At 39.6% G+C, this 20,344-nt stretch overlaps 1 protein-coding gene across 2 annotated transcripts in view; it reads left to right on the top strand.

Annotated features, from left to right (window-relative positions):
* Sick (sickie) overlaps positions 1 to 20,344 on the top strand; it is a 283,816-nt gene that overhangs the window by 67,909 nt on the left and 195,563 nt on the right. For both annotated transcript variants that reach the window (XM_078180306.1, XM_078180307.1), the window contains one exon: positions 15,509 to 15,678. In XM_078180306.1, the coding sequence (XP_078036432.1) occupies positions 15,509 to 15,678 (170 nt within the window). The remainder of the gene's footprint in view (positions 1 to 15,508; positions 15,679 to 20,344) is intronic.

Genomic DNA, 20,344 nt, shown 5'->3' with positions numbered 1-20,344 from the left:
GAGCAACGAGGGGTCACTTTAACCCGTTTCGTGGGGGCTGCAGTTTTACACTGGCTCGCATTTCACTGCTCGAATCAATCTCTCTTCTCGCCAGCCAAGCTTACGCAGTCGGCTTGACCTGATTTGTTAATATTATTATTGTTGCTACTAAAGATGCTCTCTCGTGAAATTACACAACAATAATCGTAGGAAAATTGTCTGCAATATAATCAAGTATTGTACAATGTTAATATTGTTGCATTAGAAACGGTGTTTTTTTTTGTGAACAATAGAAGTGATCTGAGAAATGGTGACTTTTAACCTCTTTTAATTATGTAAACTTTGTAATCGATTAAAAATTAGAATATTAACGAATTATTCACTAGTAGAATTCATGTGTAAAAATAGAAGAATGTGAAGCAATTAATAGCCTGTGGATCTCTATGCAAAACAAGAATGTCGTGCATCGCTTGCAAGATATACATTATTAACGAACCTACGTTACGCGATTCGAGTCAATAAATTTCTTAAATAAAGAATCGAACGAAACTAGCATATGGTGGTGAACGTACAGTTTATTGGACGTCGTGTCACCTTACCGTGTGTGCACACGATTATCTAAATCACAAGGCAAATAAATTAGTGAAGCGTAGCACTCGATCGAATTAGCTATAACTGTCCAATCATATGTAATATATGGAGTAGATAATTCGAATGCTGTCGCATAAACGTCCTTCGGAATTTATGGGCGTGTGAAAAACCGTTTATCGCGGGGTAAACTAGTTGGAGAAGAAAAATATGATGAAAGGGTTCTCTTGTAAACATTATTATTTAAGATATCTGTACGTTCTTATACATTGAAATTAATGCCATAGTTGGTACTATTGTATATCCCGTAGAAAATGAAAAGAGAAATATAAGCTATTCCAAATTATACTGCCCTTAGATTAGACTATATTGGGTTAGATAAGTATTATATATTATTATTTTACATGATTAATTAATTATTATTCTCACTGTTTATCCGAGAGATCTATTTTCATCGAAATATTCACATTCTTCTGAAACTGAAGTTCGACGATAAGTTCTAATAATTTTACTAGCATACTGAGCGCGATGTCCCTCCATCTAACAAATGCTTAATGAACAAAACAAATAGACGAGATCACAAGAAATAGAATGTCTATAGAAACAGAATAAATAGAATAAATATATAATGAATAAAACTAGAATAAATATATAATAAAAATATAATAGAATAGAATAAACGAGAGGATGGCCAGGTGAAAAAAAAACACGGAAGCGATAAGCAGGCGATTTAACAAAATTGTTTATTGCCGCTTACCTCGATTAAAATATAAACATTTAATCTGCTTGGAAAGTTACGGGTACGATTCAACAGCTGGTCGCGCACTTTCGCTGTAGAAACAATCGTAACGCGCGTGCATGTGCATGTAATATGCAGTGTGCATATCTGTCGCGAATCAGGCGGTTTTTAGGCTGCACGTGTGCGACCGCAGCGGCGATAACAGGGTCAGACGATACGTTTAAACCTCGATCCGTGGTCAATCGAATGAATCGCAGTAATTTCGTATGCGTCGTTATTTTGTTATCGATTATTTCATTATTTCGGAGGGAAACCGTACTTGTATTTGCGCCGTCGTTCGGTCAACCGTGCGAAAAGGTCGGTCGTTTGAAAAATAATTTGAAATTGAACCCTTTGCGGTCGTATTATGTTTACGCATAGGTGTCGCGCTGGTTGGAATTCATTTTCATTGAACGAACTGTAATACACAATATGCGATACAGAAAAGGAAAAGAAAATTGATTAATTCTTTTTGAAAGTTTAGATACATACGGCATTGTAATATGTTTTAATTTTATGTAAAAATACGAGAGTAGACGTACGATTGCAAAGAGTTTGTTTGTGAAAGAGGAAAATGTAGCTAATTTTCTCACAGAAGATACTACCAATGTACTTTTATTACATAAAGTAGAGAACTTTGAAATGCTATTCGTCGTAATTATTACACTTTTTATATTTTCATTTTCTATTTTTCTAAATTAAACATCGCTAAAGAATACCCACAATTGTTATAAAAATTTCTAACACGATCTATTAGGGTAGATGTCCCAATTCGCACAGTTTCGAAGCCATCGATCGCTCCACAGAGATCCGCGGAAGGGACCCAGCGCTAGCGGGCCCAAACAGGCTCGAGCCAATTATTAGTCGCCGCGCGAAGTCCCTTTTCCTCTTTTTGGTCATGCTGCGAATTTTTTTAAAAGATTGCGTCATCACCGTTATGCACATTCCGTAAATTGGTCCGGGGTCGTGCGGATCATTAAAGACGCTCCTCCTCGCTTCCATTTCGTAGATTGATTCCCGCCGGGCCTTTGTACCAACTGGCCGACTTGCACCAGGAAGGTGAAGTTAACTAAAGGAGCTTCGCTCTATGCTGCAATATACGTCAATACTTTTTATAGGATAGTATACAGGGTGTCAAAATAAGTATTGAGTGTCAAGTTAAACTCTTGCCCTATAACTCCTTGCTCTTTGATATTACGAAGATTTGGAACATGATTTGCCAAATGAGTAGGCTATTTGCATATCTAAGATTGAAATTAAATTTATCTACCATTAATATTTCAATATCGAAGCAAAGTCTGGCGTAGAAATTTGTTAGTAACAAACAAATGTTAAGTCACGGTGCTGTGAAATAAATCGTAATGCAAGGGGTCAACGAGAATAAACATCTCCGACATGTTTCGGCATTACATGCCATGTTTGGCATTATAATAATTAAAGTCTGCATAAATCCATATAAACGAAAGTAAATAAAGGCAATAGAGGTAACAGAAAATCTCTGTTTCCGTTAAGGAAAGTATTAAAGGAAGGGTAAACGATAATCGACGCAACGTGAAAGCGATCGCAGCGCAAGGGGTTAAATTGTAAATGTTGAACGACGCGCAACGTCGACATATTGCGGGAGATTATACGCGCGAATGCCGATAGCAGAGCAAACAATGGTAGAATAAAGAAATATTAGGTTTCCATTGTCGACTCCTCCGCCGTTGGAAGAACGACGCGATCGATTCTTATTTAACTTGGTCATTAATTTTTGATCCATTAGCCGCCAACGCGCGAGCGTCAAACAGATAGTTGATTCGCTAATGAAGTCCTTATTATATTGGCGACACAATGGCTCCTACGTTTCATAGAAGCGATTGTCGCTCTTGCATGCTAATACCATTGTAACGCTATTCGTACCGGGTGGACACGCGCGACTCCGTAGGCGTTAAATTAAAATCGTCGCAAGCAATGTCTCATATTGTGTTATGCGCGCGTTACTTCCTTTGTTCTTTCAACATGTGCGAAGAGAAGTTTCTTCCTCTCGACGCAATCTTCCATTTAAATTAAACGGTCTTTGACTCTTCAGTGCGTGCAACAATTTAACCTTTGATCTTTTTTAAAAATTAATTCTTCCGCCAGTTCCTGAATTTTATTAAAATTTACAAGAATCGTACAGCTCTGCAATTTTAATTGAATTCAATAAAATAATTTTACTTATGAAATTGTTCTAACCGCCAAAGCGTTTGGAAAACTTCTATAAATAATTATATTTTCCACATGAAATTACAATTCTAAACTTTCAATACGAGCTACGATAAATAAAGCATATTAGATAAAGTAGAAATGAGAATACTTGAGCATAAGTAATTTGCATACTTATTATCGATATAATACGTAATATCTAGTTTCGGAGATACATTTTTCAAACTGCATTCTTTAAGAACATTGAAAACGAAAACACTGATATTTTGTAGAAACAACGAGATTAACGCTCCTTGGAAGGTGTCCGAATATTATTATTACTGGTCGATGTAACTACAAACCAGAATTGGAACAGTCTCTATAAAAAGCTTATACATATTAGACCGTCGAGTGGTGTAAAGCAACACTCGCGGTTGTAATCGCGAAAGAAGTCGATCGCGAGTAACTTAATGATATCTTTCGCAAATGCGGCCTTGGATTTCACCAGAACGCGATTTTATTTCATAACACAATCATTGCAAATATAAAAAGCTGAGTTTATAGTGACAGCTAAATTACAATGAAAGAAACTATTTAAGGTCGCCATTCTCTTTTCACAACTTCAAGTACCGTGAACTAATTTCACGATTTCATCGACTACGAAATCAAATTACTTTATATATATATATATGAATTACTCGACAACATTTCATATTAATCATTGTACGATACTTTCTTCGTACTGCAATGTTTTGACGCAACAAGACCCAATTATTTATTAAAGAAGAATTAAATGATACCGAGACACCGAAGTTCTCTAATGAAATCGGGTTAGGCTTGTCAGGAATCTCCGCGCTGCTTGTATGCTACTCACGCGCGATACTCTGGCATAGGCTTTGAGGAAACTTAGCCTGATTCCAACACGCTATAGTCTTAGCTCCTTAGCTACTGCGTTCTTAGATGCTACGTAATTTGCTTCTTTTCGTTCGCCTAATCGAGCCAGCAGTTCAAGCGTGCTTGCATGCTGCTGTAGATACGCGATCGAAACCATCAACCCGATTTACCAAAAGTCTAAATGTTCCTGTAAATTCTACGCTTCTAACAATCGATTCAAGTTAATTATTATCACTATATTCAACCATAGTATCAACGCTATTTTGTATTTTATATTTTATGGCTTACTATAGTTCTAAATGTTTTCCAGTATACAAGTACAGGTGTATAAAAATTGCTCGTAGTAATTGAACGGTAGAGAAGCCGTGACACTGTCTAATTATTCGATCGAGCTACAAATAATACAATGGTATTTACAAATTCAAATTTTTGCGATAAACGCATCCAATCCGCAGTCCGTTATATTTCCTCACGCGCTGCAAACTCCCATATGCCGCGAACATAAAGATGGCACGGTCTAATTACCGACGCAGCTCCATTTAAATGGGGTAGAAAGATGTCTCGGACCGGTCGCCCGGATTTCCTCGTGCATTAGTTACGTCAGTTTTAATTAGAAAATCATTTCTCATTTTCTGGCAGACCAAGCAGAGAGAGCGTCGGCTATTCGGAGAACGCGTTTACGTTGTCGCCGTGCTACGGGGCCACGATTAACGCACGCGCCACTCTTTTCTCTTAGCAGAAATCGTTCTTTCGTATTCGTAGAAGTTCCGATATTCGAGCGCCGCTGCCGAGAAGAATCGATCGCGGAGCATGTTTGGACGGCGCCGGGAAAAAAAGTTGATCGAAGAAAGACGGTAAACGGGAACATTAACCATGCCACCGAGTTTTTGCGGCGCGCGAAGAACGCGCGAAAGCCTTCTCCCGATGATTCCTGAGAAGAATAAGTCTCGGGCTTCTTCTTCGCGGAATACTCGAACGATTCAGAATTCTTGACGGCCGTACGCCCGCTATGTATTATTTAACGCTCCGAGTGATTTATTAATTCGGCAGAAATGTATCTTGACCGGCGCTGAAACGCGCGCTGCTTCCCACGAAACAGCTTTTCCCATGCAGCCTGCGTTTTCTTGCGTTTCGAGACGCGCGCGACTCTTTCCACGATTCCGTATGCGCGCGCTGTGTAATATTTCAAACGTTTTAATATTTCTATTTACACGTTCTATGTACCGGGTGTCTCGGTGAATTTTCTTACAAAATTATGTTTCTGTGATATCGGTAACGACGCGTAAAATGCTTGAGGAACAAATTGGTTCGAAGGAACGCGTATGGTCGTATCTTCGAAGGTTTCAAGATCATCGATGGTTTTTTCTAAATAGAATTACATAGACCAAAATAATGTTTTATAGCTCTCGGAAAGAAATAGTGTGCGAAATTTACTATGAAATTAAGCGACTTCGTTTCTAGTTACCTTGGCTATGTAAAGACAAGTTCACGGCTTCCAGACTCTGCGACCAGCGTCTTAATCGCTAATTAAAAACTTCGGAAGTTTTAATTAAAGGCCCGAAGTACGTTGGACCGCAAATATTCGTTAGCAAATCGTGCTTTCGATGAAGATGTTCAAGACAAGCCTTTAAAGCGCCGCATTAACCGTACGAGACGAGTTAAGTTCAAGTTCGCAAAAGTTGTTAACTTTCAAGTTTTTCAAATTTAAAAATGTTCTCTCTGCTGCTCTTTTTTATATTTTTTTTTTACTCTCAACGCCGCCGAATAGTTTGCACGAGTCGTATAACACTCGGTAGATCGCTGTATACTATACAAAGTGGAATAATTAAAGTGGAGTGGTTTCAAAGTAAATAATTTGAAAAGAAACGAATTTGTGTCGGCGGGACGCGGCATCTGGGGACAACTTCTAATCTCGTTTCCTGGTCGCACAAAAAGCCGATAGAACGATTAATTTTAGAGATGGCTCGTGCCTTCGGGGCTTTCCTCGGTGTTAAACAGCCATCGCATTTATCTGTCGGATATAGACCGGCTTTTCTTGTCACGGGCCATGTGCTTCTTCAACTCGTCGTTGCATTCGGGCTCGGCCGCTTCGTAATTATCGCGGGAGCAAGGGAGCGAAAAGGTTGCGGCAAACGGAACAGAGGGGAGAACGGTCCTACCTATTTTCTTTTTTAAAATAGGACACCGATACGAACGATTGCCACATCAATCGACTTGAACGGATCCATTCAATGCCGCTAATCATTTTTATATCTATTTAGGTTACCTATTCTTAATCATTTTTATATCTATTTAGGTTACCTATTCTTAATCATTTTTATATTTGTTTAAGTTACGTATCCCTAATTATTTTTATATGTTTTTTGGGTTACTTATTCCCAATTATTTTTATATGTGTTTTAGGTTACATATTCCTAATTATTTTTATATGTGTTTACGTTACGTATTCCTAATTATTTTTATATCTGTTTAGGAAATGAGAAATGTAGAGTATTCGATGCTGGTTAATGTTTATAAAGACAGCGTTTCGCATATTATTTTCAATTATATAGATTCTTGACAAGCGGGACATAAAGAGATCAAATATTTTACTAGTCTTTACCGAAGCAAGAATTAAACAAATCTGGACAGATACTTATATTAGGTCTACCGAAAAATTCTGTCTTTGAAGTGAAAGGATATAATCAATTTTTCGTACATTTAATAATATTTATAATACAATTTAATTTCGTTACCTATGACCCGTAGTAAGCGTGACGGCAATTTGTAAATAACGTTTCTGAAAAATATATGTCTCGAACGAGCATATACATACTTATTCAAATTCTATATGGCATTATCCGACCTAATAGTTATATTATAGAAATATAAAGCAGTTCTAAAGAACATTCTTGATTGCACGACATTAAATTTCAATTGATATAAAGTAATTTTGTTCGATTAATAACGATATCTTTCACACGTAATATTGCAAAATATGTGAAGGATGTATAATCGTTTTTGGACATTATTCATTATTATTTTTGGATATAATAATCTCAAATAAAGAATCGATTGAATTCCTTCGGGCCGAAAATTTAACTCGCGAGCGAATCATTTATTCGTAATGAATAAAAATATCATCCAACTCCGTCTCGAACCCGGGTTCGTTCGGCCAGCTCGCATCGACGGTTTTATCATTTATCAGCAGCTCCGGCATAAACGCGCTCTTCTATGTAACACGAGCTCGCATAAACATCCAGGACATTTAGTCGGTCTCCCCGGATGATTCACCGGCGGCCGCGGCCGCGGAAACCACGGAAACGCGCCGTATCAATTTGCGATTAAAGGAGAAACGGCTCACCGCCCAGCGATTCTATCTTATGGAGGCTCGCCACAAAAATCGCGTCCTCCAAACCGATTTATTTTCCATCCAAGTACCTCGGTAATTCTTCGAACGAAAATCATTTTTAATATAAAACTGTAGGAATGTATTTAGCGAAAAGTTGTTTAAAATTAGAAAACTATATAGACTGGAATAATTAACAGAGAAATATCGAAATCGAGAACACGACCACTCCACAATTCTCCGACTTCTTTACGCTTCGACTTTTAGAACAACTCTGGCGTCCCTTTCAATAGGCGATCATCGCTAGCGGATCTTCGTTGTTTAATTGTTGCCATCGCAACGACGGATGCGACTCGATTTTTTTTAACGCCGTGGTTAGGTCTCTTGTTCTCTGCATTGTCCTTATAATCGAACGCTCGCATTACATTTACGATACTAGAAAACGAAATTGCTCGAATCACCGCGCGGCAAAATTGATCTCGTTATCCGATCGTCCGCGCGATTCCGATTATCGAGCGAGGCAAAGGGTTAGCCGACTTATCGCGAATCGCGATCCCGTCCACGTTTGCGCGCGACTCGTCCAACGCGGAACGAAAAAATCCGGGGGGGGGGGGGAAAAGCGAAATTGTCGGTCTACGAGTTTCGATTTCTAAAGCGACGGCGCCGGTTCCACGCTCCGCGCTGGGCATCGCGTCCTCTTGTTCGGTTTCTTGCGCAACCGTTTCCATCGCACGACTTTTGTCCCGCGTGCACCGACGCGACGCGACGCGACGCGCCGACCACTGACGCATCGTGATGCGCCGGCACCGCCGGTACAACCATATTCGAAGCATGTAACGAGCAGCTCCTTTGGAAACGGACCGGTTTTAATATATTAAATCAAGCCTCTTATTGACCGGTGATCGCCAATCGCGAATCGAGCTAATCTCTTTTTATCCGCGCAATCACGATTTCCGACGGAAATAAATGTTCCGCTGAATTGGCTCCGAGTGTTAAGGCCGTATAAATTCGATCGTATTCTCTGTCTGTATTTGCTGTCCGAGCAATTCCGTGTTGCCTGCTAGGCTTCGTTGTCGTTCACCGTTGTCTCGTTAAACTTTTACATTGGACATTTGCAGAAACCGCTAAATTGAGTCGTTCGTCGGTTTTCGTGCCAGAAGCTAAGAACTTTATGGAAGAGGACTCGAACGATTATACGAATCGTTGCGAACGAGTGACTCGAAACGAAATCTTGGAACATCTTCATGTTCCGTGTACCGATTATTTAAGTTATGGATACTCGCGCGGTGAGAATATTCAACGAAATTGTCCAACCTGGAAATATGGTATACTGGAATTATTCGTATATAATTATTCAATGCAAATGACAAATACCCGTAGCTGACGCGCATCCCCAAGAAGTAACACAGAGCCACCGCCTTTCTTTACACAAGGAACGGTGTCTTTTATTGTTAATTCGGTATTAAATATTCTCCAGATTATTTCTCCTCATTGTATAGCACACTACTAGACATACCGCATAAAAAAAGATTCGGATCGGTCCAGTTTTAAGAAGATCGTTGCGCTTTAAAAAGCGCCGAAATATTAATGGGAGTCGCGGCGTATCAGGCGGGGAAACGCTTTCAAGAATTTCGTATTTTCTCGCGGTTACGTAATTTTGCAAACCGTGGCGCCGTGAAAAGTTGTTGCGAAATCACGTGTGAAAACAGCTGAGCTCTGTGACAGGGACCGGTAAGGACGGTTCGGGGCCGAGTGCTAAAATGAAAATATTTTACATGCGAGAGGCCGGCCGGTCGGCCGGTCGCGTTGCGCGTCGAAAGTGAAATTAAAACCTTCGTTGTAAATTGTGCCAAGAGCCACGAAATCCGCGGCGAGTCTTACGCCCGACATGCGCGTAAACGGGGAATCAAAGGTTAAAGAGAGAGAAGGAGAGAAAGAGAGATAGGGGGAGAGAGAGAGAGAGGAGGGAGGCCTCGGCTCTCGGTGGAGCTTCTTGCGCTTCTTCTTTTTCGTTTCCTCGTTATGCGGCAGAGACGCGAGGACGCTACCATAAGAGGACATCTCTTGGCATCTTTGGCTCTCCGTCGCGTCGTTCTCCTGCCTCTCGGCCTCCATCTTTGAACTACAAGCCACTGGCCCAATGCGTAGAAGCGAGAGCCGGGGGAACCGATACCTTCGAATCCATTGATCGGCGATACAAATGGACCGAGTTAATTGCTCGCTTGTGCTCCGATCAACGTTTTTAACGCGGACTTATCCCACGACTGACACTTTTTCTCTCATTAATCATGCGATCTCATTGTCCGAGAAAAGTGGATGCGAAACGCCTGGAATTCTGGCTGCTATTTCTAATTGACGAGAGCATCTTTTCGTCTACACGACGTTGTCGGATCAACGTAATTCTTATTACCACTTTTATTCATTTCATTATATAAATACTACTGTAAATATACTTTAGCCGGTCTAAACAATTTTATTGGAGCATTAACCCCTTGCCGCACTTTAACGAGTCAGAATCGCGATGGAGATTTTTGGTAATAACTTGTTAGGTACGAATCCGCTCCTTAAAGTAAGAATTAGATATTACTCTCTTGTTAGCAATATTTAAATATTAGAGTAAACGTAAGCAAACAATAAATATAAAATTCCTTTTTCTTCGAAGAAATTAGTGCGATCAAAAAGGTTCTAATCATAGTAATTGTAAAGAAAATGGTACGACAAGGGGTTAAGAACTACTCGCCGAGTTCGCGGCACTTGTCGACGACGAAGAAAACATTCCGGTTCGCAAAGGAGTCCCGGATCTTACTCATCCACTTTCGTAACCGGCCGGCAAAGCGTTACATAAATCAAGCAGCGTTAATGTTACCGGCGACAATGATCGGAGCACTTCCCAAAGCATTTCTCGCGGCGCGGCTGCATTTTCAAACCGGCCCGCTTTTATCGAGGTCCATTAACGGTGAAACTTCGAAACAACAACTAGAGGTTCGAGAATAAGTCGCGGCGCGATAAAATGTCGCGAGCTTTTGTCGAACTCGGTCCTTTGTGATAGAGGCCCCCGTGATCCACGCGGGATCTCCGAGCGGAGCACTCACGGGTTATCCGCGCGCGAGATGACAGTCGTAAATAGCGTTAACGCTTTTTAAAGCGTTCCTCTGTCTACCGCGTCGCTCTCGTTCCCAGTGAACGTGTACTACCGGCACGAAAAACGAGTCCTTGGACTTGAGGGAGACATTGTGCTTCCTAATAAAGGTTCGATGCTGTACAACCAACAGGTTGTTCTATTCGAGGCCTCGACCGGCTACCTTTTTGCTCGCGTTCTTCTAACTTTATCCTTAAACCGAGCCGACTATTTTCTAAACTTCGTGCCTCGACTGCCTCTCAACAGCCTCGATTGCCTCGAACCCCTTTATCGATTCCCCGCGGAATGCTTCTCAATCCTCGGGTTTGCGTTCACGAAAATATTTACGCAGCGATATGCCGGGAAACTCTCTCCGTTCTCCAATTACCCCTCTGCTTGTAAACGATGGTAGCTTTAGTCTTAAATTATAACTATTCCGTGTTTACTAAAATATACGTATAGCGTAGATGTAGAGATCGTAGCAGTGTCTGAATAATTTGCCACTGCGCGTAGTTCGATGACTCGATTTTTCAGTCGATTTCGCGCGTTTCTCGAGCATCCTCGTGTCTTCATCGGAATCGCAGATATCGCGAGAGCCGGCGCGCGCTAACAATCCTGCTGTTAGGTACGCGTGGGCACACGGGGTATTGTCGGATGAGTCATCTCTCTTTTCCGTTGCTCGTGCAGCTCTCATCACCCCGTGTGCAACGTGTGCAACGTGTGCAGCGCGGTTTGTTTTCTGGGTAAAAGTCGAAGCCGCGCGCGGTTCTTAAGAACAATGGAAACAAAAGTGGCACGCCGGCACGCGTGCTAGCACAAGGTAGCCATGGTCACGGCGGTCACGTTTCGCAGAATGTTGTGTCGTATAAGTATACCGGTGCCGCGTCCACCGTGTACACCTATAGTCCGCGGTCGCGTTATGCCTCCTTTGCCTTTCCGTTCCTTCTTTCTACCCTCGGAGCTGTGCACGTACACACCGCTCTCGGGTACACCGTGTGTGCTACGGGCTCTCGATGATCCCGTCCGTCTGTCGCATACCGTCTCCCGTCTGCGGAGGAAACCGGAAATCAACTGTCGCAACTCCTTTTATCCGAGCTCCGTTTACGCTAGACACCCCATAACACGGCTCATTTCGCGCGGATTCGGACAAAAAGCCGCAAAAATTGGGGCCGCGGATTCGTGGAACGTTGTAGAAAGAACTCGTCGGACGCTTGGATTCGTGCCGTCCAGACCGGCGACGTAATTGTTGTAATAGCTTTCTCTTTTCGAAGTTTGATACGTTCGGAGAAAATTTATTTCGTAACGTAGTAAAGCATCGCAATTTTATAAATATTTTATATACACTCCCAAAGAAAAAGATAGCACACACGTGCTATGTTCAATTTCTCGCGTTATAATTATGGTACAGGAAATGTGCCAATGATACAGAAAGACTATCTTCTACTAATATGTAAACACTAACTATATTGGAATTTCTACGAGATATTCTCTTAGGAAGAATGAAAACACACAAATAGACAGAGACAAAATGATAGCACACTCAAGGTTTATTTCGATTTTCTTCAATATTTCGCGAGGTTTAAGGAAGTTAAAGTGATCAGTCGGTGTTCAGTGTTTCTTGATATTGGTATCTGTCGCATTTCGTGATGGGCCGTGGTAAAAGATTATCTGACAGTGACATAAACGCAATTCTTATTTTAAGAAAACGGAAAGTAACGATTACAGAAATTGTGAAAGAAATTGTTCGAAGCAGAAAAGCTGTATATAACGTATTAAAAGATGTGAATAACTACTGTAAAAGAAAATGCACTGGAAGGCCAGCAACCCTATCGCACCGTGAGACAACAGTAATATACTTCGTGCTGCATCTAATTCTTGTGCTACTGCAAGAGAAATTGCTTGCAAAGCTGATATACAAACTAATATTCAAAATGTTCGATGTGTGCTGCAAATGAGTAATATTATGAACCAATCAAGAATAAAAGCCAAGCCACGATTAACAAAGAAGCATAAGGAAGCACACCTTGAATTTGCGAAGAAACATATACACTGGAGGAAAACCTGGAGGAATATAATTTTTACAGATGAAAAACGGTTTTGTCTGGATGATCTAGATAATACTGCATACTATTATCATGACATTCGAAAAGGACAATTAAAAAGAATTAGATGAGAAATGAAAGGAGGTGGAATAATGATTTGGGGCGGCGTAGGTTACAAAGAAAAAACGGATATTAATTTTATACAAGGAAAGATAAATAGTGCAAGTTATTTAAGATTAATAAAGAACCAAATTGATAAGTATGCACAATGCATTGCAGGTCCAAAATTTGTGTTCCAGCAAGATAATGCTGCCGTACACGCGGCAAAAATTATTCATGAATATTTTTCAAAAGAGATAATTCCTGTTTTGGAGTGGTCGGCGTGCATCCCGAACTTAAATATCATTGAGAATTGTTGGGGATTATTATCAAGAGCTGTCTACGCAGAAGGTAGACAATTTGAAAATTTAAATGACTTAAAAATCAGTATTAAAGAGGAATGGAAAAATTTATCACAATCTTCAATTAAAGTACTGTATAAATCCTTACTAAAAAGAATGATAGAAGTAATTGAGAACCAAGGAGGTTCCACACATTATTAAAAACAGGTACAGTTATATCATTTTCATATTTGTCTATTTTAGATTTATATAATATGGAATATTAATCAGATGTGCTATCATTTTGTCTGCATTCATTTGGGTATTTTTATTTTTGCGACGAGAATTTGTTGAAGGAAAGTCAATAAAAGTTATGTTTATATATTAGTAAAAGGTAGTCTTTCTGTATCATTGGCACATTTCCTGTACCATAATTATAATGCGAGAAATCAAAGATAGCACGCGTGTGCTATATTTTTATTTGGGAGTGTATATATTAAGTCTACCGGAGAGTTCTGTCCGCTAATGTCATTTTTGTCTTACGACATATACTTCTCAAAAGGATATTCATATAATAAATCACCATCACCCTGCAACGGGGCATAAGTTACGATTATTTTAAATTATTATAACAATATAATAAATATTAGGTGCATACAAAATTTATTGTTTTCTTTCTTTTACAGAACGGATAGAATTTTCCGGTAGACCTAATGTATAAAATGAAATAAAACAAAAGGAGATTATTTTACGCGGGTTATAAATACTTCACGTTTAAATTATAACTTAGTTTAGTCGAATGTGTCGATGAAAGAACAATTCGCTCGAACGTAAAAACAAACGATCGGCGGTGAGATAATTGCGTCCAACTTCCTTTGGTTTGGATACAGCATAAAGTAGGTTGAACAAACTTCTGCAAAAACGGCTGTTAAGTGCGCTCCTTGCGCAATGCGTCGATTAGGTTGGCGAGAAGATAATATTGATTTTCAACCACGCTAAAATAAGATTAGTAACTATTTCGTTCCAATGTTCCGCGGAAGAGAAGCAGAACCGGACGATGGTAGTGCAAAGATAATAAAAGAAAACAAAGAAAATGCAGTAATCAATAGACGTCGCAAATATAATATATTTCTGATCCGATCGCCCAAGATATTGTAAAATTAAAAAGAATAACTGAAAATGTAATCGTCTTATCTTGCCAATAAATTTTCTTTTCTCTGGTGTGTCAGTATTGGTGAAATCGTTTAGTGATCTAAGAAGTAGGAGAAAACTTAAAAAATAAAAAAAACAACAATTAATATTTCTTAAATATTTTGATTATACGATATACCAGTTTTCTCATTATTCTAGAACTGTGTGCATTATTATAAGAAGCTCGTGGATCTCGTTCATTTACCAACAAGTTTATTGACGATTTTTAAGCGTTAAAAATTCTGGTCTACGAAACGATTCCATTTCAATAAACTGTTTTATAGGATGTAATAAAGCTCGCCGACGGTCGTAACGTTAAATTCGATAGAATGCACAATAGAACGTTAGTTTGCAATTGTAGAAGATATTTCAGCAGCAGCGTAACCGAGCCCAGTTTCGTCGTATCTTTCACTTTCTTTCTACTGCGAACATAATACGAGAGACACGATCAGTTTAATTTGACAACGCAGGTTACGCAATCAGCTGCCAGTATTAGTGACCGGTTAGTTTCGAACGAGTCCTCGGGGATCAATAGGAAACCCAAAAAGAAAAATAGCCTGTCGATCGACTCTCGAATTACGAATCGTGTCAAAGCTAATCATACCGTGGTCGGAAAGTGTCTCGCATCTTTTGTCATTCGCAAATTATCAAATTTGTTGAAATATCTCTCAATTTGTATAACAACGTACAAACGAATCTATTCGACAATTTCCAATGGAAGCAACTCTGTCGTTTCGGTATACTCGAAATAAAAATGTCAAACTGATCAGTGTTAACAATGTTAAATAATCACTAGTTATTTCGAACCCGTGTAAAAAGGGTAAATTTCAAGCACTGTAATAAACATTAATATGATATCGTCGTACAATATTTTTTACGTAAAATTACTGACAGACAACTAATTGGTAAATATTGAAAAATGATCGATATAATAAACATCGTCGCTCTCGCGTAGTCGACGGCAGTTCGGTGGAAACAACCCGGCAACCGGGGTTTGGTTTGTGCGTGCGATGGATTCTGATTTGTTACGTTTGCGTTACACAGGTCGAGAACGTGAGCCTGTGCGTGGGTGCGCTCCGAGCCCTCGGGGCGGACGTGGGATCCGTAAATCCAGTGGAACTGGCGGCGGGATCAACCCTCTGGCCGGTCCTCGCCCTCCTTTTCGCCCTCTCACGATACAAGCAGAGAGCGAAACAACTCCAAGACATGCCTAGGTAAGTCTCCGATGCAGGTTTCTTCTTACCAACCAGCGACAACGTAGCAAACTTCTGTATCGATCAGATTATTTGCGGGTAAAGCAGATCACTCTTTATCGAAGGCTGGTAACAACTGTCTGTCTGTATGACTGAAGTTAAGCTAGGAATCGCAGGCATTGCTTTATCCTAAAACACTTGAGTTCACGTTCATCCCCTTCGGGGTGAAGCCAGGCGGCATTTTATATTATTTGTATTATTATTTGTATTGGAAAGAATACAAAAATGGGTGGGTCATATGTGCCCATAATTATGAAAGTGGTCTAAGTCATATATTTCTTGTTTCGAGATATTTAATGAATTGCATTTGCATAAATTGAAATATATTTTTACATTATGCGATCTTTTTATTTAGAATGTTATTAGTCTTGATTAATGGAGATTTATTATGAGTATGAAATTTTGTGTGAATTTCATACGAAAATGTTTTTAAAGTTTTAATTAACTTGGACCATTTTCAAAATTAACTGAATGTCCTATAAATGACTTAAAGCAATAAAGAACTATGAGTTTTATTTGAAACAATAACTTTAATGAAATAATTCATGCACATTTATTAATGATTCTAAAAAAGTAATGCATTTTTATCATTTCGAGTTTTTAAGATTTTTGAAATGTTCCTAAAAAACTGGAAGAATGTATTCCTCTTTTAGGTGAAAGATCCAAAACGTGGAATTCAGGAGCATAATAATATGCAGATCACATCATATCCGAATAATAATTGATATATGCACATAATATGTATGTTGTCAGTAACTTACCTGAACCGCTATCTGTCGACATAGAGGTAAAATATATAAATTATTTGCCGTCAATAATTAGTTTCGAAGAGCCCAACTGAATTATATCGTTAGAGAAACAGGAATGAATTGCCGCTTCTGTTATTTGATTGTCATTTTTCATTTTATCGGTTTATTATGTAGTTCAGAAATGCGTCAAAGAAGGCCATGCGCCATTTTCAAGTTATGTTTATACAATTTCTTTAATGTTTTGACATAGACCACTTTCATAATTAACACTAAATGGATTCCATGTAATGTTGAAATTACAACCACCATCTAATGGTTCATTTTTGACGATATCGTCAAAATTATATTAAATAAATTTTGTTTAAAATATTGTGGTGTAAAATAACCGATAAACTCATTTTTTTAAAATGTTGACTTCGACTACTTTCATAATTATGGGCACATATGCTATATTTTTCCTAAATATGACCCACAAATGAATATATGAATTTGATTCAAAAATTTTGTGAATCTGATATATTGCTTCTAAAAGATAGTGAATGCCAACATCGATTGCATTATCCTCCAAGCACTTGGAATTTATTGGAGAGTCGAGATATTGATACGGTAGGATCGCTCGTTCCATTGATCCTATCGTGGTACGAGAAACTTGGGACGGAGATAAAAGCCTCAAAGTCAAGGTAAACTCATTTAACCGGCGAACGTTCATCTGGACGGACGGGGTGACAGTCCATTAACCACTTGCGCTATAATAACGAGTCAGAGTCGTGACGACCGCTTCGTACATAATTTAATAAATACCACTGCCAATCGTTTCTTCTAAATCGAAACGATATCTGAATCCTCTGTCGTCAAAGTCTGAAAATAGAATAGAATGAAGACAGTCGGGAAATAAAAATCCTCTCGGTTCATCAAAGAAATTATTAACCCTTTCTCGATGTCTATATACGGCAGACGCTGCTTGGTTCACAGAGGTTGAGGTCAACTATAACCGGTAGTCATTTCATACTACAAAAGTTTATTAACCCCTTGGTTACTGTGACCGTCTATAGGTGCTTAGAAATGTAATAGGCAGTAAATGTTACGGCGATTAATAATTCGATTTTAAAGATAAATAGTTTTTTCTATATAACATTCGTGCTTAAAAAATCTATTTATTGTCAGCTATTTGATTCTTGCACTGCAAAAATACAGCACGATAATATTTGTATTAAAATTAGGTAAAGTCGCCAGCCATTTGGTTCGTTCCATATTTCGTTCACCGATTCTGGTTGACGACTTAAAACTCGACGCAGGACTTTACGGGATCGCGTTTACAGATTATAGAGCCAAGTATTTTAACCCTTTGGTTACTGTGACCGCCTATAGGTGCTTAGAAATTTAGTATTTGTAACCCTGAGAGTTCCTATAGGCGTCGTGACAATTTTGTCGATGATTATTCCGATAGATCTTACCACAATTAGACAAAAGGCACAAACGTAACAAAAGAAGTGAGACACATTAGGAATGTAAGAAATTTGATATGGGCATCTTTAGCCAAAACATTTGTAAGGCCGGTGCGTATCAAAGACTACCGTAGTCATGGCGTTGAACGTCCTTAGGTACCTCTTATTTTCAAATTGTTGGACATTTATCGAACACCCTGTACATTGGCGTCGAAGCATGGCAGAGCGGTGCGCCGTCGCGAAAGAGTTAAGAACGGACAAGTGGCAATCAAGGCAGTTCCGAAAGAAATGGTAGCGCGAGGGGTTAACGAAGAGGAGCTATCGCGATCCTCTCGATTTGGTCCGCGCGCGTCTCGTAGACGTTGATCGATACCACCGGTGTGCATCGCCGCGAGTAAACGTCCGCGACGCGTCGTCGGACTGGATTTCGCAAAATTCCGGAGCACCGTGGGATATATCTCGTCGCCGTGATACTTAAATTGTTCGCGGAATCCGAATCGATACCGACGTCCCGTCGGACAAACGAGCCGACGGCGCACTCATTAACGTCCGCGTTAATCAAGCCGTACGCGGCCTCGCGCCGCCGAGCTTCCCGCGAAGATAGCGTTGCACGTGCAAGCCTCCAACACGATCGCAGCCCGCGTACGCGCGTCGTTATACCGAGCTAACCGCGTGCCGTAGTTTCGAACATTTTAATTACTCCCACGCAATCCGCCGTTAATTGCTCTCGCGAGCGCGGACGCCAAGGAGCGCCATCGACTCGCCGTTCTTCTTAACTCCCGAGAGCCCGAGTGTCAAGGTCGTTATTTTTAAACGCCGTCGCCGCCGCCGCCGCTGCTGCTGGACCACGCGAAAAGGGTTTCGCAGCTTCTCTGCTTCTCGCGAAACCAAAGAAACGGTATTAATCTTCGTTACGGTTCCACTTAACCGACGACTTTTCGCAGAAGTGTTTAGCATTCCGGAGGAACAATTGCGTGTGTTGTAAGCGACACCGCCGCGAACCGACGTCGACAGTTTGCATTTTAAAATCGCTCGGGCATTTCCTGTTACAGGATACGAGCGACGGCCTCGATCATCTTCTTTTTTTATTTATATTACTAGTATTACTTTATTTCATTATTATTTATGATTATCTACTTGTCTTAAGTCGTTAATCCAGGAATTATAATTGAAATTTTCTTTTAGATTAGGCAGTAGTTTTCATTCGGTAGTTCATTAAAAGGTTGGACCCTTTACTGCGTGTAAACACAGATTAACATAGTGATCCACTTTACAATGCATCTCGAATACATTATTCATTACGGTGACCGATGAACGATAGAATCCTCTCAATTTATTAGGTTGGTGTATATGAAATGTCGGAATTTTAAGTTTATATATAATTTGTAATATAATGAAAAATATAGTCAATTGCATATCTTTTTCCAAAAGCTGTTTATTTCATTAAAATATGCTCCATTTGCTTCGATATACTTTTTCCAATAAGATTTTAATGCGCAGATGACTATCTTAACGAAATTCTGATCTTTAGAATCGATAAACTCTGATATGAAATTTTTCAGACTGCCTTTATTTTCATACTGTTTAGCCCTGTTCTAAATGTTTAAACAAGTGAAAGTCGATTGGCGAAAGATCCGACGGATAAGCTGGGTGCTGCAAAGTTTAATCTTTTAATTAATTTCTTTTCGTAATTATTTTGTACGGCGTACGCGACCGAGACGAAATGCAAAATAAATAACAAAATGGAACACTTTTGACAAAATCTTCTCCGTTGAAACGTGACTCTGGCAATAGACGATACGATTATAAACAGGATTATACCGAAAACAAAAAGCACGACGAAAACAGAGAGACAACGTTCACGTGCAAAGGAAATCCGACATTTCGTATGTACCAACCTAATAGATGCTCTCTGTATCGACCATTCTAATTTCATTCCGGTGAAGAAGGTAGCCAGGTCCGATGTTTAAACCGTATTTACAGAAACGCGTAGGTATACAGGTATAGAGTGCATTTAAAACAGGACTTTATTCTTTGTAGTAACCTTTTGAATTACTATGCGTCGGAGAACTATGCTTCCAGAAAAAGGGACAAACCTAGAAAAACGGCCTCTTCATTGCCGCTTTCAAGAGGATTTCGAAAGGAGCACTAATTAACCCTTTGCATTCGTGTAGTGACTCTGAGGCAACACTGAAATCATTATACCACGTCCCATGATAATGTTTATACCAACAAAGCTCTGGTTTAAAAAATTGTTAAGTAGTCGAACTGTTGGTAGGAGTTACAAGAGTCAATGAGATGCATAAAAGCGAATTTTTTTTACATAGAATGGAAGTACTATGGACCAGAAAAATGATTTTAGATTTAGAGCTAAAAATGGCTTCGAGTGCAACGGGTTAAAACACGCAGCCATTTTACATATTTGGCACTCGA

Source organism: Augochlora pura, chromosome 5 (genome assembly GCF_028453695.1).
Source record: "Augochlora pura isolate Apur16 chromosome 5, APUR_v2.2.1, whole genome shotgun sequence".
NCBI classification, from domain to species: domain Eukaryota; kingdom Metazoa; phylum Arthropoda; class Insecta; order Hymenoptera; family Halictidae; genus Augochlora; species Augochlora pura.
This window is presented reverse-complemented; position numbering and strand designations above follow the sequence as displayed.